General features: G+C 60.2%; 5 protein-coding genes across 30 annotated transcripts in view; 3 read left to right on the top strand and 2 right to left on the bottom strand.

Annotated features, from left to right (window-relative positions):
* Positions 1–423: 423 nt before the first annotated feature.
* Positions 424–1883, bottom strand: MED19 (mediator complex subunit 19). Its single transcript, XM_085224482.1, has 5 exons — positions 1688–1883; positions 1253–1509; positions 1088–1184; positions 920–1014; positions 424–774 (listed from the first exon to the last, which is right to left on the bottom strand). Exons 1-5 carry the CDS (start codon positions 1881–1883, stop codon positions 706–708), a joined length of 714 nt encoding a protein of 237 aa, XP_085080608.1. The 3' UTR covers positions 424–705.
* A 257-nt stretch (positions 1884–2140) lies between these two features.
* TMX2 (thioredoxin related transmembrane protein 2) lies at positions 2141–4390 on the top strand. Its single transcript, XM_085224456.1, has 8 exons — positions 2141–2329; positions 2637–2697; positions 2847–2960; positions 3234–3310; positions 3399–3505; positions 3592–3657; positions 3744–3873; positions 4007–4390. Exons 1-8 carry the CDS (start codon positions 2141–2143, stop codon positions 4151–4153), a joined length of 891 nt encoding a protein of 296 aa, XP_085080582.1. The 3' UTR covers positions 4154–4390.
* Positions 4391–4438: 48 nt separating this feature from the next.
* On the top strand, positions 4439–5330 carry SELENOH (selenoprotein H). Its single transcript, XM_010711191.4, has 3 exons — positions 4439–4725; positions 4804–4949; positions 5026–5330. The coding sequence occupies exons 1-3, from the start codon at positions 4583–4585 to the stop codon at positions 5124–5126; spliced, it is 390 nt and encodes a 129-aa protein (XP_010709493.2). The 5' UTR covers positions 4439–4582; the 3' UTR covers positions 5127–5330.
* LOC146544261 (BTB/POZ domain-containing protein 18-like) lies at positions 5327–13572 on the bottom strand. Of its 15 annotated transcripts, XM_085224477.1 has the most exons (5): positions 10213–11354; positions 10063–10123; positions 9624–9980; positions 6176–8850; positions 5327–6074 (listed from the first exon to the last, which is right to left on the bottom strand). In XM_085224477.1, exons 4-5 carry the CDS (start codon positions 6594–6596, stop codon positions 5413–5415), a joined length of 1083 nt encoding a protein of 360 aa, XP_085080603.1. In that variant the 5' UTR covers positions 6597–8850; positions 9624–9980; positions 10063–10123; positions 10213–11354; the 3' UTR covers positions 5327–5412. The 15 variants fall into 15 exon arrangements, with proteins under 15 accessions (XP_085080603.1, XP_085080600.1, XP_085080599.1 ...); XM_085224474.1 differs by adding an exon at positions 11780–11909 and having other exon boundaries at positions 9624–10375; XM_085224473.1 differs by adding an exon at positions 11724–11851 and having other exon boundaries at positions 9624–10375.
* CTNND1 (catenin delta 1) overlaps positions 11405–20308 on the top strand; it is a 26314-nt gene continuing 17410 nt past the window's right edge. For 9 of the 12 annotated variants that reach the window (XM_085224430.1, XM_085224431.1, XM_085224433.1 and 6 more), the window contains exon 1: positions 11978–12118. The gene's annotated coding sequence lies outside the window, so the exon portion shown is untranslated. Of the gene's footprint in view, positions 11521–11977; positions 12119–12627; positions 12742–20308 lie in introns of those variants that run through there. The other 3 variants (XM_085224435.1, XM_085224434.1, XM_085224436.1) reach the window with 3 other exon arrangements.

Here is a 20308-nt window from a genome sequence, read left to right as displayed (position 1 = left end):
GAAGGCTCCTGTCCTTCATTTCTCAGCTTTCCCTTCCTCCTCTGGAGTGGAAAGGAAGGGGGCCAAGGAGTGCTGGGCCCAGTCTCACAGAGCTGCCACAGCCCCTTTGGCCTCGCAGCTGGGACAAGCTTCCTCAGGACACTTTGGGGCACAGCACTCCCACTGCAGGTAAGTGGAGCTGACAGGGCCCTAAGCAGGAATATATCCCGGGACTCAGTGAGGTTCTGGCTCTTCTGTGGGAGCCCCCACGGGGGCAGCCCTGGGGGACACAGTGCTGTACCAAGGTTACTTGTGTTCTCCTGCCCTTTCTTCTTCACAGCCCAGAAAGCTGCAAGGGCTGGAGTATGATGGTGCTGAGCAAAGGCCTCTGCTCCTTGCCCTGCCCCGCTGGCTAACAGTCAGAGCCGCCACTGGCACCAGCTCTTCCTCAGAGCAGACTTTAATTAAAAGGTGAATAAAAAAGAGAGATCCCAATGCACCATGTTGTTTAGGTATAAGAGGCCAACAGTAGCAATCCCAATTCCAGCAGTGTCCATGTCACCAGGTCCCCATCGGCCACACAGTGCAAGCAGGAGGGTTGTAGGGCCATGCTCTCTGCAAGTGGGGGCCATGACTGCCCACACTTCCCTGCTGTGCTCTGTGAGAGAGATGAGTCCACAGCAGGCAGCTGGGGCTGGGAGCTCCACTGAGCAGCACAGTGCAGCCTCACCGCAGGCTGCTGCTGCTGCTGGCCTGCGAGCTGCCCACCCCTGGATGCTCGGGGCTGTGTCGGTTCTGCAGAAGAAGGATAGGCATGAGGCCTTGTAAAACTGCGGTGGGGCCAAGCACTGCTGGGGCCAAATGCATGGAGCTGCCCAACTGCAGCCTGGCACAGGGCTGGGGCAGGCAGAGCGGAGCAGCGTGCCGTCTCCCATCCTACCTTTTTTTTCTTTTTCTCCTTCTTCTTCCTTTTCCGCTCTGGATCCTCCTCTTTCTTCTTTTTCTTTTTCTTGTGGTCTGAGTCCGAGGGGGTTTCTGCAGGAAGCAGAGGTGGGATGAGTGTGGCACAGAGTTAGCAGGGCACACAGCCTGCAGGGCACAGTCCTACCTGGGGGGACGGGGTCCTGCGTGCGGCTCTGCTTGTGCTTGTGCTTGTTCTTCTTCTTGGGCGGCTGGATGTGCATCAGGCGGCACTGCTCCGGCAGCTGCAGGGGCTGAGGTCAGAGGGCCCTCACCTTACCCCCAACCCCCCCGGCCCTCCCCAGGCGCTCACCGGGCCGGCGTGCAGGCGGAAGCCGGTCAGCATGGTGCCGGTAAGGGGCGTGAAGGAGCTGCCGCAGATGGGAGGCTTCTCGATGAGGGATCGCAGGCTGCTGTTGTCGTGGGAGCCGGGCAGGTCGATCATGCCGGGCAGGTCGGGGAGGAAGTTACTGAGCTTCTCCTTCACCTTCTTGCCGCAGAACTTGTTGTAGGCGTGCTCCAGGTTGTAGTGCGTGATCAGGTTGGTGCTGCCCGTCAGCTCCGTGCTGCCTGCGGGCGGACGGGCCCCTCAGCGCCCTGCGCCCCGGCCTCACGCGCCCATTGGCCCCGCGAGCTGTCACTCCGCGCCTCCCGCCCGCTCCCTCTCTTCTCATTGGCCCCATGCGCCACCCGTCACGCCGCGGCCCGCCCCTCCCGCGGCCCGCTCCTCCCGCAGCCCGGCCCGCACCTGGCAGCTCCCGCAGCAGGTAAAAGGGGCCGGCGGCGGCCTTGCGGGCCGCGTCCTCGCCCGGCGGCGGCACGGCGGCGGCGGGAGGCGGCGCGGCCCCTGTTCCCGTCGCCTTGGCGGGCCCGAAGCCCAGGGCGGCGGCCGCGGTGGCGGGCGGCGGCTCGGCTCCGCCGAACAGCGCCGAGAAGTTCTCCATCTTCCCGGCCTGCCCCGCGCGGGGCCGCCCCGCCCCCGCCGCGCGCCGATTGGCCGGGCACCGCCCCCGTTGCTAAGGGAGACGCGGGTTCAGCCTTTCGATTGGCCGCTTCTCTCTTCCTCCGTCATTGGTCCGCGGCGCTGAGAGTGCTCGTCGCTGCCGCTCGCGATTGGCCAGCGAGGAGGACGTCCCGCCCCGCGCAGACGTACGGGCAGCCCGCCCAATGGGAGTGCGGCGGACGGTCGCCGGAGGACAAGATGGCGGTCCTGGCTCCGCTGCTGGCGCTGCTCTACTCGGTGCCGGGGTTGTGTCGCTGGCTGGCGCGGCCCTACTATCCGCTGTCTGCGTTGCTCGCTACTGCCTTCCTGCTCGTCCGTAAGGTCCCGCCGCTGTGCCGCGGGCTGCCCTCGCAGCGGGAGGATGGCAACCCCTGCGACTTCGACTGGGTGAGCGGCCCTGCCGACGGCGCGGAGCTGCCGCCGCCTGGCACCGCCCTGCCCGGCCGTCCTGTGCCCGGAGCTCCTCGGGCGTCGCCAGCGGCAGCCCCCGTGGTTAGCCCCGGCTCGGTTATTGAGGGGAGGCGGAGCTGGAGGCCGGCGCGGCCCGGTGTGGCTGCTTGTCCTTGTGCAGGGAGCGCTCCGAGCAGGGGACGGCGGCCCGGCCTTGGCTGTGCTGCGGGGCTGATCGGCTGCCCCCGGGGTGGTGGCCCTGGTTCTCAGGGTGCCCCGCTCACAGCATTTCTCTCCTGTGCAGCGGGAGGTGGAGATCCTCATGTTCCTCAGCGCAATCGTGATGATGAAGAACCGGCGTTCCAGTGAGTGGGGGCTGTGCTGAGGGGGTGTGGAGGGAACCTGCAATGGGGCATCTCTGTACTGTGGAGGAACAGAGGAAGCAGGCGGAGGCAGGGGATGAGAGGGAAGAAGGAGACACGGCCCCATCTCTGACTTCTTTCCTCCTTTCCAGTCACTGTGGAGCAGCACATTGGGAACATCTTCATGTTCAGCAAAGTAGCCAATGCCATCCTCTTCTTCCGTCTTGACATCCGCATGGGCCTGCTCTACCTCACACTCTGCATTGGTGAGACCTGTGGGGAAGTGGGAGGATCCACAATAAAGCAGTGCTCCTGGCAGGCCTTGTCTTGGCCCATCCTGTGCATCACCTGCCTGAGATGGGGCTGGAACCATCTTGCCTTGTGCTGTTGGTGCTCTCTGTAGTCATATAGACTGTACTGGGGAAGGAGGAGCCTCCCCCAGACTAAGCCTGGGTCTTTTGGGTGTTTCAGAAGTGGGAAAAGGGGGGCAGAGGCCTTTCTCCAGGTGGGCGCTGGACTCAGGGCTGCTGTTGTTGCAGTGTTCCTGATGACCTGCAAGCCGCCCCTTTACATGGGACCTGAATATATCAAGTACTTCAGTGATAAGACCATAGATGTGAGTATCTTCTGCCCAATCTGGGTTGGCATGGGGTGCTGGGCTCCTTGCCTACCGTCTCTTGTTGATCCACACGGCCCTGTGGCAGGAGGAGCTGGAACGGGACAAGCGGGTGACGTGGATCGTTGAGTTCTTTGCCAACTGGTCCAGTGAGTGCCAGTCCTTTGCCCCCATCTTCGCTGACCTCTCTCTCAAGTGAGTGATGCCTGTTTGAGGCCTTGGTGAGTCGTCCCCAGCCCAGTGGTCACTCACCGCACTCAGAGTTGTGTTCTACCTCCCAGGTACAACTGCTCAGGGCTGCATTTTGGGAAGGTGGATGTTGGCCGATACACGGATGTCAGCACCAGGTCTGTGGGGCCGAGAGGGTAGGGGGAAGCACCAGGCCTTCTAAGTGCCTTGGTGTCATTGTCTGCCTCTTGCCCTACTCCTGCAGGTACAAGGTGAGCACCTCACCTCTCACCAAGCAGCTGCCCACCCTCATCCTCTTCCAGGGTGGGACAGAGATCATGCGTCGCCCACAGATTGACAAGAAGGGCCGGGCCGTTTCCTGGACCTTCTCTGAGGTATGTAAGGGGCAGAAGGATGTTCCAGCCCATGCTCGGAGGATAGGATGTGCTCAGCATCTCCTCACAGGCAGCTATGGAAAGTGGGGGCTAGCAGGTCATTGCTGTTGTTAATGCTGTGCTCTGGCTGCAGGAGAATGTGATCCGAGAGTTCAACCTCAATGAGCTCTACCAGAAAGCCAAGAAGCAGTCGAAACCACGGGATGAAGGCTCCGAGGAGCTACCCGAGGGGCAAGCAGCAGCTGGCCTTGCCAATGGGGAGACTAAGAAAGAGAAGTAGGAACTGCCTGCATTCTCACCTGTCACCACTCCACCGTCCCCTGCGGCTGGGGACCAGGCAGTGCCGGCGGGGGTCCTGCACGTAGCACTGAGCCCGGGGGCCGCCGCTCCCTCTGCCCGTTCTGGCCGGAGCCCGTGCTAGCCTTCGGCCCCGCCGGTTCCTGGGAAGGGTAGAGCCAGGAGCTGGGCCTGCGCTTCGCGCGTATCCTTTGGCTGACAATAAACGTTCTGTGCGCGCCCCCGTGTCCGCTCCGTGCGTCTGCCCGCGGGTTGGCCACCAGGCGGGGGGCGGGGTTGCCTCCAGCGTCCCGTGCGCTGATTGGCTCCCTCAGCGGAAGCCCCGGGGAACGGAGCCCGCGCGCAGCACCGTTGCGGCACCCCGCAGCGCGGCGGCGGAGCGCGGCACGTGGCGGCGGGAACGGGACGCGGAATGGCTCCTGGAGGCAGGAAGCGCGCCAAGCGGCGCCCGGCCGAGCCGGAGGCGCAGGCGGATCCTCCTGAGAAGCGGCCCCGTGGCAAGGCCGAGGGCAGCCCCGGGGACACCGGTGGCCCCCGCGTCGTCATCGAGCACTGGTAGGTGAGCGCCGGTAAGTGAGGTTCCCTGCCCGGGGCTGCGGCCTCGCGGGCCCCTCTGACTGCCGCCTCCCGCAGCCGTAGCTGACGCGTGTATGGGCGTAACGCGGCGGCGCTGAGCGAGGCCCTGCGCGGGGCCGTGGCCGCCCTGGCCGTAGAGATCAACCCGCGGCAGCCCCGCAGGAACAGCTTCGAGGTGTCCCTGGTGAAAGAAGACGGCAGCAGTGAGTAGGCGGGGCCGTGAGGAGATGCTGGGGGTTCATCCCGGCGGCCCTGACCCGTGCCCGTGTCCACCCGCAGCCGTGCAGCTGTGGAGCGGCATCGGGAAGGGGCCGCCCCGCAAGCTGAAGTTCCCCGAGCCCGCGGTCGTGGTGGAGGCTCTGCGGAACAGCCTGGCCTAGAGGCGGCGAGCACGGAATGCGAGCGGCACGGACAACGGCGCGCCGGGAGCGGCCTCACGGAGCGAGCGCCCATGAAGAGGCGGCACCAAGGGGGGGCACCGCCCCCAGTATCGCCTCCGACCTCGCAGCTCCTCCGCGGAAATGCGGCCCGCAGCCGTTATCCAGCACCATTTTCCCAATAAAGCTCTGCGGCTCCGTCACACAGCTCTAGTGCTTTATTTCAGCGACACCCGACAGAGGATGCTGCGATCTTTTGGCCTGGGGGAGGCAGGCGTTAGCAGCTCCCTTAGCCGAGGACATCCACCTCCCCATCCGACTCGGACGAGGGGCTGGGATAGACGCACACGGTGCCGGGGGGCAGACACGGCTGTGCCGTCCCCACATCCACCTCCTCCTCCAGGTCGTCCTCCACCAGCCCACCGGCAGCCGGTGGCAGCCACGGCTCCGTTCCCGTCCGGGTCTCCACAGTGACGGGCTGCAGAGAGAACTGCCCATCCTGCACCACCTCCCAGCCGCGTCGGCCTTCCATCCTCCTCAGTTTCAGCCGCCCCACGGGGCGGGCCGGACCCACGGTTTCCGGAGGGAGCGACCGTTCTCGGGGGGCATCCCCTAGGGGGACACCGCCGGACCCGGGGACGCGCAGACAGCTGCGGTCGAGCTGCCAGCGGGACCCGGGCCGCACCAGGCCGTCCTCCCGAAGCTGCAACGACTCGAGCACGGCCACGCGGAGTTGGCGGGCGGCCGCCAGCACGTCCCGCACCTCCTCCCGGGAGGCCTCCAGCTCGGCCGTGTACAGGAAGCGTACCACTTTGCGCAGCGTCGCGATCTTCAGCCCCCCGAGCTCCAGCACCACGCGGCGCCCCGCGTGTGGCGGCCGGCGGGCCAGGCGCTCCATGAAGAACGGGCTCCACACCGCCAGCACGCAGCAGTGCGCGGCCACCACCTCCCCTGCAAGGAACGCGCGGCTGCGGCCGGCCCGGCCTTCCTCGGGAACGGCGAGGGAGTCCCCGGGACGGCCCTCGCGGCCACCGAGGGGGCCGCCCGCTCACCTTCGGCCCGCAGGAGCACGTCGCAGAAGACGTCCGCCCGCTGCTGCTGCTGGTGCAGGCGCAGGAAGGCGGCGCGGAGCAAGCGGGAGCTGCGGTACTGCAGCCTGGGGGTGGCCGGCGGACAGTCCGGCGGCATCTCCCTGGGGACGGCGCCGCACCTCCCGCGTGCCCTCGGCCGGCAGGGGGCGCCCGCCGCGCTGACTCTGAGGCGAAGCTGAGCGGCCCGCGGCCTTCTCTCAACCGGACCCGGGGTGTCGGGACGGCCGCCGCACCGCCTACCTGCCCGTGCGGGCGCTGGAGGTCGCCTCCGGGGTCCGGCGTCGCGGAGAGAGGGAACAGGGCGCGAGGCCTCGGGCGCGGAGCCGCCGGGCCTAGGCCTAGCGCGCCCGCACGCGGACGGCAAGGGCGACAGTTCGCGCATGCGCTTCGGCCCTGCCGCACGTGCGCGCTTCGCGCCATGACGCTTCGCTCCTCGGTGGTCTGCCCAGCAACGTCTCCGCTATTGGCTCAACTGCCGACCAATCGCAGCGCGGCGGGAACTTAGGCGGGAAGGTCGCGCAGGAGGTGCTGGTGGCCGCTGAGGGTGAGTGGGGAAAACGGCGGCGGGGCCGGGCCGTGGTGGGCTGTGTTCTGAGCGAGCTGGGGCTGAAGGGACGGGCTGCGGAGATTCCTGGGGGTGAAGACTGGACACAGGGAAAGTGCCTGTCCCAGACTGCGTCATCTTAAAGCCACCACTGCAATGTGGCGCCTTGTACCGCTCCCACACTGGTGTTGGTTACCTGAGTTAGCCCGTCCTGCCTCCCCAGGAGGAGCGGGGTTTGGGTACACGAGCAGCAGGTCTGCGAGCAGGATGTGTGCTGGCTGCAAAGAACTGCCGCTGTCGTGGTGACGCTTGAGTCCATCTACTCAGGGCCTTGTTTTGAGAAACAGCACTGGCACTGCCTGCTGATGCCTCCAGGGGAGACAGACGTACAGATAAACACTGGGCTGAAAGGGGAGGATTGAGGATGGGTGTTTTGGAAAGCGGCCTTCGTGCAAACGATGCTGTCTGCTTAGAGAATTGGAAATGCATTTTGCTGTTTTATAAAGCATCCATTGTAAAAACATCTGCGTCAATCACTCCACGCACACACGCTACCAAAAGCTATAACGATCCTAACCCATAGCCTGGAGATACTGCCTGTCCTCACAAACAACAAAGTGGGTGGAAGTTTCAAGGGCTGCAGAAGAACAAGAATCAAAACGATGCTATAGATTTTAAACCTACAAAGCTTTCTGCAACTAGTTAAACGTGGTATCATCCCCTGTGGCTTTACAGATGGGTTTTCCTGTGTTTCGACATGTAAGGATGCAGAACTGGAACAAACCACAAAAGAAAGTAATGATGGGTCTAAGCCAGAGGCTCTGAGGTTGGTGGCAGTCTTTCCACTGACCTCGAGTGGCTTTGTGTCCAGCTGTACATACCAAGGGAAACAGTAAAGCACGTAATTTCATATCAGAGTGCTATCATATGCTCATAAAAATAGAAAAAAGAGAACTATACTCCTCTGCCCACTGCAATCTTTTGGAATTATAGTAATTGAAGCTGTAACTTGAAAATCTTGAATCCACTGGGGACAGATGGATATGGTTATTGATTTAGGGCCCTATATGAATTTCAGAATATGCTCTTAGTCTTCCCTGCTGCTCTGTGATGCTTTATACTGTGCCTGGACCATGCTAGAGCTGTGGCAGTGAGGAGGAGATTCCTCAGCAGGCAAGCCTAAGATGTAAGCAGAAGCTGTGACTGGGAGCCTGCAAGTGGGAGGACATCAGTTGTGGAAAGTTCTTTTCAGCTGGCTGAGCCGACCAGGACAGAGAAGTCAAAGGAAAGCCATGGAGCCAGGACAAAGCTAAATTAAAAAATTCCAAGACGCTGATATCAGAGGACTTCCTCTTGTGACCAGGCAGCTGATCAGCAGGTGAGGCAAAATACCAGTTACAGGAGAAGGCTGTATCTTCACTGCATGCTTCTTGCTGACTCAGAGGCAGAACTTGATATCACCTGTCTCCTTTGCTGGAGGAACAAGCTGGTGGTGCTGCGGTGCTTGCTCACCAGGGCGGTGGCCAAGGCAAAGCTGGGCTCTTCCCTCTTTGTCACTCGGTGCGGAGCACTCTTCCCTCTCCTGAGGCCATCCCAGGAGCAGGAGTGATAAAAGGGCAAGTGATCTGGATCTGTCCCAGTCCTGGGACACACTCAAAGCTGAAAGGTAAGAATTGCATCCTGTAGGGCTGGCAGACAGCTTTGAAGGCTCTGCGGGCTCATGAGCTGACAAGGATCAGGCTGCAGGTGGCGCAGGATGGACAAAGGGGCATTCACTGGCATCAGTTACAGTGTGCAAAACAGCTCCTGTGCGTCCTACTACTGGTGCAGGCCAGGGAAGAGGAAAGCAAAGCGTTAAAGGGCAAAGTCCACTCTTACCGTGTGATCTGTTCCAGCCCACAGAAAGTGCTTTTCATGCAGAGCGTGGCACAAACAGCCTCTGCCTCTTGGGCCAACTGTGGGCGATGGGAACCCAATGTTTTGAACAGGCAGTTCAGACCACAGCGATCTCACAAACTGCTGTGTGTCTTGTGACAGTGGCTGAGACAGGGAGCCCAGGAGCAGCTCTGGGAAAGAGTGCAAATCACATTTCCTGGAAACAAAGGAGAGTACGTGAGTGGTCTGGGTGGTGGAAGAGCTGATGCAGGCCCCGTTAGTTGCACTCGTTGTTCCCTAACTGTGTGTCTCAGAAGGGTTCTCTGTCCTGATAGACCCACAGAGCTAGCACCTGCACCTGGCCCAGGTGGCAGGCCCTTTGCTTTGAGGCATTTTTAGTGTTTTGCGGGGGCAACACTGATCCCTGTCATATAGAAGTCCACTCCTCAGCCCCACCAGCCCCTGGTGCTGCCTCCCCTGCCCCTCCTCCTACCATGGCCTTGTCTGCCCTTAAAAAGTTACTGATATAGGATCTGGTGATACCAGCAAACACTCCCATTGTAGATAGAGTCTGCACACAAAAGAGGCATTTTATTAGTGCAACTCTTACTCATACTCAAAGCCAAGTAGCCTGCACTGGAAAAAAGCACCAGCACCCTTTTGTCCCATTGACAGGATCCTCTCTTTATATACCAGCATCCAGAGCCACTGCCAGAATTTGCTGGCTACATCTCACAAGCCAGCAAGAGCGTGGTTCTCTCCTTTAGGTGTTCAGAAATTGCTGGCTGGGGCTGTATCTGTGCAGAAGTGACCCTCACTACTGGCAACAGTCACTCCATCTACGCCCAAAGCTACACCCTGCAACTGCACCTTCCTTCTGTGGATTGAGACCTGCAGAAACAGGGTCCTAAAAAGCATGGTGCTGTGCCCCAGCCTGGCCCTTGCTTTGCCTTCTCCAGTGCTTGTCCCAATGGATGGCTGTGCACAGACCTGGAAGGGCTCAGTTAATCAGTCTGGCTGGGTTCATCTCCCTGTAGGTCTCACTGTGGAAGGAAGGCGAAGTCAGTCTGTCTGACACAGTCTAAGTGCAAGTTGGTTATCCTGGTTTGCTCCACAGTTTATTAGGAAGAAAGACCCTGCCACTGGGCTAGTCATATCCTTTCCCAAGTCTTCCAGTCAGCAGATTCTGAGCTGATTTCTTAGAGAGAAGGGAAATTCCTATCTCGGGTCTTACTCAGAGCTGCAATCGTTTTCCATTAACGTCCCCTTTTGCTTCTGTTACTAAATTGCAGCGTTGAGCTGTCTCATTTCTCCATTCTTAGGAGGTATCTTGCACGTTGCTTGCATCTACCATGGAAAGGAAAACTGAATAGGTGAAGGCTGGCACGCAAGACTAGGAAAAGCACCAAAGGTGAAGAGAACAACATACTACTTAGTGCAGACATCTGACAGATGGGACGTTTCACCCCCCCGGTGCCACACTTCCCTTCCTGCAGGGGGAGGACAACAACCTGTTGGGATTCCCACAGGAAAGGGGCTGCGGAAGCGCCTTGTTATCCTGATGTAGAACAATGCAGACCATCTCTGAACTGCCCACGCTGGGCCTGGAGACGGCAGCTCCCTCTTCCTCCTGCCCTGTGCTGCTGAGGAGCATTCCTCTGTCTGATAAACAAGTTGTCTTGCTCTGTTCCGGTGGTAGCTGCCTTGTTTGGGCGTTTCGTCTGGAGAAGGCATCAACAGCACTGTAGGATGAAAGGGGATGCATAAGATGTTATTACACCCAATTACTGTAAAAGGGCAAATTTTCCCATGTTAGTAAACCCATCTTCCCAGGAAACAGCAGGATGGACTCATCCGCCGCAATACTTACATTTAAACAAGAGCACTACCTGCTGCGGGGTGAGCCCGAGCCCAGGGATCAGGGTACAATCTTCCTTCAGAAGTGAACGCACATTACTGGGTGTCCTGGCTGCTGCCGGGCACTGCTGAATGAGGAGCTGGAGCTGACAGCGTGCTATTAGACCCTGTCCAGCTCAGCCCCGCAGCCCTCGGGACAGGAGGCGCTCACCCCGCTTCAAAGCCACACGACTCCAGCTCCAATTGAGAGCTGGCATAGGCGTGTTTGCAGCAGCGCATTTCATCTTTGAAGAAACTCACTAAAGACTTTAAAGGCTGTAAAATATCTGGGCTGATCGGAATACAGGATTGGAATGCAGCAACATATCAGGCACGCCAGAAGTCTGCCCCAGGCTGCGGTACTGGTGATCACCTACCTACTGTCCGTGCGATGGCAGCCACCCAGCCAGTGCTGAGGCGTGCTGCCTGGCTCCCCTGCTCCTACAGAGGGCAAAGGCTCGGTTTTTAAGCTACAGGGCTAAGGGCCCAGCCCGGGCTGAGCAAAGGTGTCTGCGCTGGGGGCAGAGGAGCCTCTCGCTCGCTGCAGAGGCAGAGCTGCCGTCCCGTGCCTGCTGCGCTCCTTGCAGCCAGCGAACCGAATGATCTGTTTTACTGATCCAGCGACAGGGAGGGTCTTGGGGTCTGCCGCCCCATAATCTCACTAAACGCGTCCCTCTCACTCGTTTAATCCCATTGCTCTTCATTATGCTTTTTTGCTCTGAGCAAACCTCGGCCGGGGGATTACCTTCCCCAAACATCTGCAGGCGGCTATCGGCTCCCCCACCTCTCCTTGCCCAACCGCGCCGTGCATGTTTACCCCTGAGATCACCTGTCCCCACCCAAACCATTCGGCAATCCTTTTCTTCTTGTCATTATCTCGCTTAGCAGTTTGGCAATCGGGAGCGGGCAGATCCTCCCCAACGCCCCAGTCCCGCCAGTCCCGGACCAGAGGCGAGGCAGAACCCCCAACCTCCACCCCGGCTTCTCGCAGGTAAGCGGCGTTTCCTCCCGTGGCGAGGACGGGCGGCTCCCAGGCACGGCGGGGGCAGAGACCCCGTGGCCGCGGTTCAGCCGGGACGGAAGCTCAGGCCGGAGGAACGCGACCCCGCGGCCGCCGGAAGCTTTACCGGGAGGATCGGCCTCCGGAAACCTTCCCAGGCGACGCGCTCACGGGGCTGTGCCGCGGACCCTCACCCCGAGCCGCTCCCTCCGTGCCGCTCCGTCCCGCCCCCCCGCACAGCCGCCATTACCGCGCCGGGCGCCGTTCCGCGCTACCGCCATTGGCCGCGGCGCGCCGACGCCGGGGGTGGGACTCGGAGCCCGGCCCGCCCCCGCCCCGCCGGACCAACTTCCATTTTAGGTGCGGGAGCGGTGCGGGGCGCACGGAGCGGCGGTGGCGAAGCCCGGCCCGACCCTCGGCGGCCCCGCTTGCGCTGCGTTCTCTCGACCCGGACGGCCGCTGCTCCGGGTCGCCCCTTGCCGGGGCTCCTCGCGTCTCGAGCCCTTCGTCCCGCCGCTCCTCTCCCGCCGGAGAGGGCCGGGCGGCCGCGGGGCGGGACCGCCCCCTGTCCCCGAGGAGCCCGGCCACGGTGAGTCCCGCTCGCGGCGTCCCGTCGTTTACCGAGGGAGGGGGACCGAGGTTGGGCCCGCCCGTGCCTCGCGGGGCGGAGGCCGGTGCCGGGCGAGGGCCGCGCCGTCGGTGCCGGGGAGCGCCCCGAGGTGCGCGGCGGGGGGAGGACGAGGGAGGTAGTCGCCGCGCGGCCCCGTGCCGCTGCCCCGCGCCCCGCCGGGGGCCGGGCCGAGCCGCGCGTGTCGCCGCTCCCGGGGCCGCACAACAAAGGGCGCCGGCGTGCCAGCGGCGCGGGGAGCTGGCCCGACAGGCGCGGCGGGTTGGCGGCCGATGCAAACGAGATCCGCGGCCCTCGCCCTGCCTTTGTGCGGGAGGAGGGCGGGCTGGGGCAGGGCGCGGGGCCCGGGCCGCCCCCCCGCGTGCTGGCAGCGGAGTCTTGCCGTGTCCTTCTCCTCGTCTGCGCCTTTGTTCTAGCGGGAGGGGACTCCGGTGGCTGGGGAGGGTCAGGGCGCGGGCCGGGTGCGGCAGTTCCCTTCTTCCAGACGGCTCCGTTCGGTAGCGCGCCTCCGCTCTCCCGACGACGAAAAGCGACGTGTGGCGGAGCCGCGGGCTGACAAGTGGTACCGAGCCGCTGCCGAACGGGTACGGCCTTCCTGTAGCCTAGGCCAGGCCCTGCGGGCAGCCCCGCGGTTCCTGTCAGCTGGCCGTCTCGTGCCTTTGTGCGAGAGGCCGCCGACCTTCCGCGGTGCCGCTCCTTGGAGTGCTGCGGAGCGGAGACTGAACTTGGGGTGACTGCACTCGAGTCCGGGTGTCTGTCCATGGGAGGACTGCCGGTGGCTCCGATATGCCCTCTGAGCCTCGAGGGGACGGCTGAGCCTCCTCTGATTGTTGGGGAGAGGTGGGTCTCCGGGTGGTGACTCCCTCTCTGGGAAGGACCCGCTGCCCGGCTGGACTGTGCGGTGGGCGCTATGGGGACAAGCCTGTCCCTGCCCTGCTGGGTGATCCCCTGCCGGGTCTATTGTGCCTTGTGGAGGGCTCTCCTGCTCAACTGCTGGGCACTGAGGGGGAGCACCTGGTGCATGGAGCCGAGTACAGCTGCTGGTGGTTCCTTTTGTGTCCTCTCACTGTGTAACTGGAAGTAAGACTGTCCTCAGCTTGGTGTGGGGAAGGAGCTGAAACTTGGCACTAACGTGGTCGTTACAAACGTAGGATTGCAGGGGGCCAGGGACTGCAGCTCATGTGCCAGCCTCTTTTGTCTGCCTTGTCCTGGACGTGGTGATACAGAATGAGGGCTGGTCTGTGTTGGCTGTGGGCCTTGCTGTTGTTCTGTTCCTGGTATCTGCAGCACACTGCTGTCTGACAGTACAGGGCTTGCTGTTGGCAACAGGGAAGGACGGCACCCACACTTCCCAGAGGCAGGCTCTCTGACTTGTCAGGGTTTACTCACACACTTTAATAGGAAGAAAAGGGGGGGGGGCAGCTGCTTTTTTTTTTTTAAGCTGTCCTTAAACTGAATTTGCAACCTGTGTTGTGTGCAGTGTTTTGTGGTATGTAGCCCTTGCTGGGATTGTGTGTTTTCCCTTCCTGAAAGGGTGGGAGGATGGAGAGGCTCAGTGCTGCGTGGCTTTGGGTTTGCCTTGGCCACAGTGGGGTCAATATCTCTCATCCAACAAGGCCACCCTGCATCATTGCATTCAAGAGTCCTCGTGGTCTTCTTTTTCCTAGGGTGGGCTGGTAGTTGGGAGGAAGGCCCAGCTCTGTCCCTGGATTGCCTCTTACTGTTTCTGCTCTGGAGATTAGGCCTGGGTCCCAGGAGTGTGTTTAGGGCACCCAGGATTGGCTTGGACCATGCCTGGAAGGTTGTTGGGTTCTCTGAGTGGCATCTGCAACTTTAGAGGACAGTGCTATTTGAGCATTCAGTTTTCTCTCCCCAGCTGCCTGCAATGATCATGCTGTCTGCCTGTCCTTTTCAGGCTGTGATGATAGCTTCAAGGGATGCACAGAGCTCTCTCCTCTCCGTATGGACACAGGTCTCTGCACTGTGCTGTTCTCACTGCCTCAGCTCTGTTTCTGACAAGGAGCAGAACCGCAGAATTGATTTGGGTCCATAAAAAGCAACAGGTGTTGCCTGGTTGCGGTGACAAAATCTAAACCTGTTGAGTGATTCAGGCAGCCTCAGAGTTCTGCGTGTGACAGGGCTTGGCTGGTGGAGGAAGTTGTCCTCTGGCACGGCATGCAGGAATGTGCCTCAATGTGAGGCTGCTGGGAAGGGGCTGGATCTGCAGGCTGCAGAACAAAGTGCTGGAGTTCCCTGAGGTGACTTCAGCCTTCTGTTGGCTCCTGCTCTTGTGCAGGGGGCTGCTGGGGGTGGGAAGGACACAGCACTGTTTCTTCAGACTTGACCCATTCCTGTCCTGGGGTTCGTGGCAGCTGGTTGATGAGTGTTGGATCATGTGTGTGTCTGACTCCTGTGTGTCTCATGTCTACTGCTGTGCTGCCTACCTTCCAGTCAGGAGAGCTGCTGTGTCCCACTGCCTTCCTCGTCCAGTAACTGCGGTACGTAGGAATGGACCAATGTGGGGTGACTGCTGTATTCATGCTTCTATGTCACCTGGGTGTGGTGAGGTTCTCCTGCACCAAAGTGTGCAGTACATCTCCTTGCTTTATTTCTTTACAGAGGAAGCAGTTTTCCCAGTGTGTGGTACTGCTTCCTCATTGTGGCCCGTATCTAAACCACCCGGCACGGAGGGGTGAGATGGGTGGTGGGGTGCGAAGGGAAGCTGGTGACTAAGCACCACCAGATGCCAGGTGTGGTGCTGGGATCTACAGCCCTTACCGGAATGCCTGTCTTTTCCCTCTGTGTTCCTGTTAAGGTAGAGGCTGGTGTGCAGTGCCTGATGTGCTTCTGGTGCACGTGGATGTTGAGACTCAGGGAGGTGGTAGTGAGCTGGCAGCAGGTTTCACGCTTCCTTTCCCTTCTGAGAGACCAGCCACCCTCCAGGGGTTGGTGACAGAGGGGCTGACACCTGGGTGGTTTGTCCTCCTGCCTCTACCTTGTGTGTTGCAGCACCACGCTGACCTCATGCCACAGCACTCTGGCCTCTATCCATTGCAGAAATGTTTGTGGCTGTGTGGGCTGGGGGTCTGATCTGGGCTGAGCACTTCTTTCCTCTGTACATGTGATTCTAAACAGTTGGTTGCTCAGATGCTTGTGCTGATGAGAGCGGGATTTCTTCTGCTTGCGTGGCCTAAACAGGTTATGAAACCACAGCCTGGCCTGTTGGTGAAGCAGAAGGAGGCGGTGGCTCTGGCTGTGGGGTGCTGGAGTGGTGTCAGGAGGCATGTGGGTGCCCTAGCTCAGCAATGTGGGCTGGAGGTTTCTTTCTAAGCTCGGCCAAGGAAGTTAGAGGCTGAAGGGAGCTGAGCAAGCAGGATGGAAGAGTGAGCCCTTGGACTAGTTCTCCTGCAGCCTGGCTGAGTGCTGCTGTGGATCTGGGTGCTCTTCTAGAGTGTAGGTGACCTCAGGATGGGTTGGTGGCAGCAGCTTGCTGGGCTCCTATGCAAGGGCAGGAGCTGCTATCATGTCTCTTTTTCTGGCCCTGATGTCTCCTGTTCCTATGGGCGTTGGCCACAGTTGCAGTGAACACTGCACAAAGTTCACTGCCTTCCTACTACTGGCCTGGCTCCGGTGTGAGCAGCCTGGAAGGTGTGGGCCTCACCTGTGTCAGCTTCTGAGCAAGGGCTGGAGAGCAGCTGGGGGATGAGCTGCTCATGCCACTTATGCAAGTGCAGAATTGCTGGTAGAGACCAATTATTTGGGGTGAGGCAGGTAGGATCTCTCCCAGGAACACAGCAGTCTCAGAGGAAATGAATATGGAGAACTGATTCCACCCAGGCCAGGAGGAGGAAGGTGTCTCTCTGTCCTCAGATGATGAATGTTCCTCTCATCCACTTTTACATGGTGCCTGGGCCTCGGATTCGCTCTTGTATCTGGGCTGCCTCCTCAGCAATGCTCCCAGCACTGGCCTGGCAAGCCAGGGAAGTGGTGCTGGCTCTCACCGGGCAGCGCGTGGGTAGCTGCGCCGGGCGGGAGGGAGCATGGTGAACTGCAAAGACGAGTTTTTCCGACCTAGGAGGGTGGGTCACCATGTTTGCGTGTTCCTGGCAGGCCCCTTGCCCAGTGGAGTAACGCATTCTTCCAAGCATGTTGCTGCATGCGCAGCTGTTTGCCGTGCCTGGCTCCGGGCGGGCTGAGTCGCTTCAAGGTGTGTGTGTGGGGAGTGGTAGGGGGAGATGGCCTTGCCTGATGCTCACAGGAGCTGCTGGGGGAGCAGGAGATGGCCTGGATGCACTGCAGAGCCTCTCTTACAGCCTTGGCAAACAGGTGTCCTGCAGGGTTATGGTGCTATTGCCTCCTCAGCTCTGCGAATACCGAGCCCATCTTCAGAGCTTTCTGGACACGGTTGTGTCCCCATGGGAGAATCCTTGAGGCTAGGATGTGGCACTTACTGCCTTTTGCTTGTGAGATGCTCGCTGCCCCAGGCAGGAGCGTGTAGCCACTATGTTTGATAGGTCCCCTCACATGTGGTCCCTGGAGGTAGGGTACGTCCCCTGGGGAGTGGACCCGGTTACGTTGGGGTGGCTGTGCCCGTGCCTTGTCCCAGCCTGTGTGATATGTTGGGGTAGTGGGGAGCAGCCCTTGGCAGGACGTGGTGTTTAGAAGCTTACGGGAAAGGGAAGCCACGATGTCATTTCCCGTCTGACCAGGAAATGCAGGTTTCCTTCCCCTTGGATGGCGCAGGAGCCTGGGATGCTGCCTTTCGGCAAGCGGGCTACGGGGATCTGCAGCCAAATGTAGTGCTGGGGAGCAGCTTGAACTGCGGGCTGGGGTAGGATGCTTCCCCCGTGGTTTTCCTTCACCCATTCATTACTACTCTTGGCAGGGTCCTCTAAATTCACTTGGAGTTGATGCATACGTGCAATTAGGGAGCGGGGGCATCTGATGAGGTCATGCTGAATGGAGCTGGGCTTTTGTTGGCTGCCTCCTCCTGCCCAGCCCTGGCTGATGGGTGCTGTGACTCAGCCCACTGCCTGCCCAGGATCTGAGGCTGTCCGGAGTGAGGGGAGGATGTCCTGCTGGTGCTATGGGGCCATCTTGGAGATACCCTGCATGCCGCTCCCACCCCAAGTATGAGCTCACCGCCTGCTTGTTTGCTCTCTGTGGGGAGAGGTGTGTGACCGACCTGGCTGCGGATTTGTGTGTGGGATGGGCAGGAAAAGAAAGGAGGCTGCCTTTGTGTCTGGGTGTCTGTTAGGGTGGACAGGCAGACCGTTTATGAGTCTGGGTTGGGGGATTTTGTGCTCCTGTTCTTCTCTATCTCCTTTGTTCCTTAGTAACTTTGGAATTCCTGGTGGGGCTGGCATTCTCTGGACAAGCCAGGTGCAGTGCCCTTCTGGTGTGCAGTGCTGTCAGGGCAATTCTGTGTTAGTCCCAGCCCCCTATGCTTTTGTGCCCCGGTCAGCCCGCAGGCATGAATAAGCCATGTGGAAGCTGCAGGTGCTGGAAGAGGAAATGATCTCAAGTGGCTTTGTTGGGAAGGGGAAAGGATGGCTGTAGAGAGAGCTCTGCCTTAGGAAAGAAGTGAAATCCCCTGTCTGATTGCTGGTTGGTGCTGAGATGTGCTGTTTGCCCTGGGCTTTTCTGACTGGATGCTTGTGCCTGCAGCTGATGGGAGGGTTCCCAGTGCTGCTGGGTGTGCTGGTCTCTCAGCTGCATCTTCCTGCTCTGAGGCATCTAGCAGTAGATGTGAGGTCCCAGGTGGGTGCTGTGCCCTTGTCCATCTGCTTGGGCTCAGTGGGGGCAGCTCCTGCCATGCTGCAACCTCAGATTTAATTGAAAAGGGACTTTGCTCCCTGGGCTCTGTAGTACAGCTCTTATCTCAGCAGTGCCAGGCTGGTGTTTGCTTTCCCTGTGGGAGAGAGGCGGCTGAATGTGAAAGTTCAGCCTGGTGGTGGGTGGAGGAAGAGGTGGAGTGAAAGCCAGGGATGTGGTGGCATGGAGCAGGGTGGCTGGAGCTGGGGTGCAGAACTGGGGATTTGGGAGCAACCCGCTTGTCTGGGGGCTTCTGTGCCCTTCATCCTGGTGGCTGCTGTCCCTAGTGCAAGGCATGGAGCCGGGGAGCTGCCCTGGAGCTCGTCAGGGTGGGGAGCTGGGGACTACCCCTTCCCTGCGGGGCCCAGGAGCCTGCTGGCCGCCGGAGTGCAGCCTGCCCCAGGAATGCTCTGGCCCCGTTCCCAGAATCCGGCACTTGGTGTTTGTTTGTTGCTGTGCCCCTGAGGTCTGGTGCTACTGTGACAGGAAGCGGGAACGCCGGGGGGAGGGAGGCTGGCCGGCTGTGGATGTGCCTGTGAAATCCCTTTGTCCCTGCGGAGCGCTCAGCTGCAAATTCCCACAGAGAGGAGAGAGCTGCCTTTGTGCTGCTAAAGGGCTCCCAACATGTGAAACCCCTGGGCCGGGGGGCTGGGGTGGGAGCTCAGCGCAGGGGCTGCAGGCCCCTGCCTTCCTGCTGTCCTTGGGCACGTGGGGGACTTGTGGGAGGGGGGCTCTTAAGGTGATGTGCTGGGTGTTGCTGGCAGGAATGGGGTCCCTGGGCCCAGCTTTCTGAGCCCACCTAAAGGTCGTGCCCTGCCTGGGTAGGTCAGTGACTTTGGAGTGTGGCAGCCCCCACCCTGCGGAGCACCCTGGGACAGCTGCCCTGGGGCTGGATTGCTGACATACCAGCAGAACAAGCCTTGCTCTCTGTGGCCAGCCCTTTCTTTCTGTGGCCAGTCTCGTGCTGTTCCTTTCTCCTTCCCTGGGGGCAACCCTGATTGCCCGTGTGTGCTGAGCCCAGCTCTTTGCTCCCTGGGGCAGCAAAGGCACTGAACGTCTGCCCTGTTCCTGGTGGGGCCTGTCTCCTGCCAGAGGGTTGCCCACCGCGTTTCCCAACCTCTTTGTCCAGGCTGGTCCTTGGAACTTGATCTGTATCGTGCATTCCTGCCCTTTTCTTTTGGGGGAGTGATAGTGGGGGTGTGTGCCACGTCTGCTTCCTCACTTCAGCCTGGTGTGCAGGCCCCACCCTGCTCTTATCTCTCCCCTCTTATCATCCTGCCTTGGCTGCTGGCCCTTTCCCTTATACGGCCTGCTATTGTGTCTGCTTGCATCCCTACAGGTAACTCCCTCTGCAAGGGAAGCTTTCCTAACAGAGACTGCGGCCTTTGTGGCAGTAAGCAAGGCAGGCTGGGCTGCCATCCTGCTGCTGGTTGGACTGGCTGTGTACTATGAGCATTGAGTGGCTCTCTTCACCTTGGCCACTTCTCGTGTCATAGTTCCTCCTTCTCCAACTCTTGCCAGGGCCTGGTGGTGTGGGCTGGACTGCCCATGGGGCAGGGAGTGGCCCTGTCAGCATAAGTAGCTCCTGGGATGTTGACTGGCCTTCCTGCATGGGTAGCAGCCTGTCCAAAGTCCCTTCTGTGTCCTCTGCAACCTCCAGGCTGCTGGATAAGGATCTGCTTTGGACAAGGCTCTCCTCGTGTGTGGGAGCTGTAGGGCAGCCATACTACTTGCCTGTGCCTATTCTCAGAGTGGGCTATGGGCTACTATGATATTGGAAGTGCATCCAGAAGATTGTTGTGTTCTCCTGATCGTGATCCCCTTCCACATGTTTGTGTTCAGCTCACGGCTTCTCTACCTCCAACAGTGCTGCACCTTGACTAGCATTGGTGCTTGCCTCCCTGTGCAGTGTGAGGGCTGTGTGTGGCTCTCTGAGCCTGGACCCTCTGTTCAGGGGTGTGGAAAGCATCCAGAGATATTGGTTCATTTATTATTTTTTTTTTTAGCTAATTGAGACTGACCGGGAGCCTGTGGTGAATTAGTGGGGATGTGAACCAGTGCAGAGCATCAAATGTAATGCACTGTGAAAGCTCAGACAACTGCAGGCTTCAATTATTGATGGGGCTTCTGTTTTTACTAGGTGCATCACGATAGGTAGATGGAACCCGGAGAATTTGTTGCTTCCTCCCCAGAGAGGGCAGGGTCCTGGTACTGAGAGCTGTGCATGTTCCCTGCTGAAGGGCAGGCAGCCAGCTGGATCTGAGCCCCTCAAATGGATAGGGCAAGGCTAATTACTGGGGCGATGTTGCCATTTTTCTTGTCTAGTAGTTGAGGCAG

Source organism: Meleagris gallopavo, chromosome 5 (assembly GCF_905368555.1).
Source record: "Meleagris gallopavo chromosome 5, MGAL_WU_HG_1.1, whole genome shotgun sequence".
Lineage (NCBI taxonomy): Eukaryota > Metazoa > Chordata > Aves > Galliformes > Phasianidae > Meleagris > Meleagris gallopavo.
Note: the sequence above shows the minus strand (reverse complement) of the source record. Positions and strands in the feature narration are given on the sequence as shown.

Excerpts from the sequence above, each read along its gene's own strand:
- MED19 (XM_085224482.1), bottom strand. The coding sequence starts at position 1,883 with ATGGAGAACTTCTCGGCGCTGTTCGGCGGAGCCGAGCCGCCGCCCGCC. Across the intron at positions 1,015-1,087 it reads GCAGGACCCCGTCCCCCCAG|AAACCCCCTCGGACTCAGAC; the intron begins GTAGGACTGTGC and ends TGCTTCCTGCAG. Across the intron at positions 775-919 it reads AGGAGAAAAAGAAAAAAAAG|AACCGACACAGCCCCGAGCA; the intron begins GTAGGATGGGAG and ends CTTCTTCTGCAG.
- TMX2 (XM_085224456.1), top strand. The coding sequence starts at position 2,141 with ATGGCGGTCCTGGCTCCGCTGCTGGCGCTGCTCTACTCGGTGCCGGGG. Across the intron at positions 2,698-2,846 it reads GATGAAGAACCGGCGTTCCA|TCACTGTGGAGCAGCACATT; the intron begins GTGAGTGGGGGC and ends CCTCCTTTCCAG. Across the intron at positions 3,311-3,398 it reads TCAGTGATAAGACCATAGAT|GAGGAGCTGGAACGGGACAA; the intron begins GTGAGTATCTTC and ends GCCCTGTGGCAG.
- LOC146544261 (XM_085224475.1), bottom strand. The coding sequence starts at position 12,919 with ATGGACAGACACCCGGACTCGAGTGCAGTCACCCCAAGTTCAGTCTCC. Across the intron at positions 10,376-12,150 it reads ACCTCGGTCCCCCTCCCTCG|TGCTGTTGATGCCTTCTCCA; the intron begins GTAAACGACGGG and ends TTCATCCTACAG.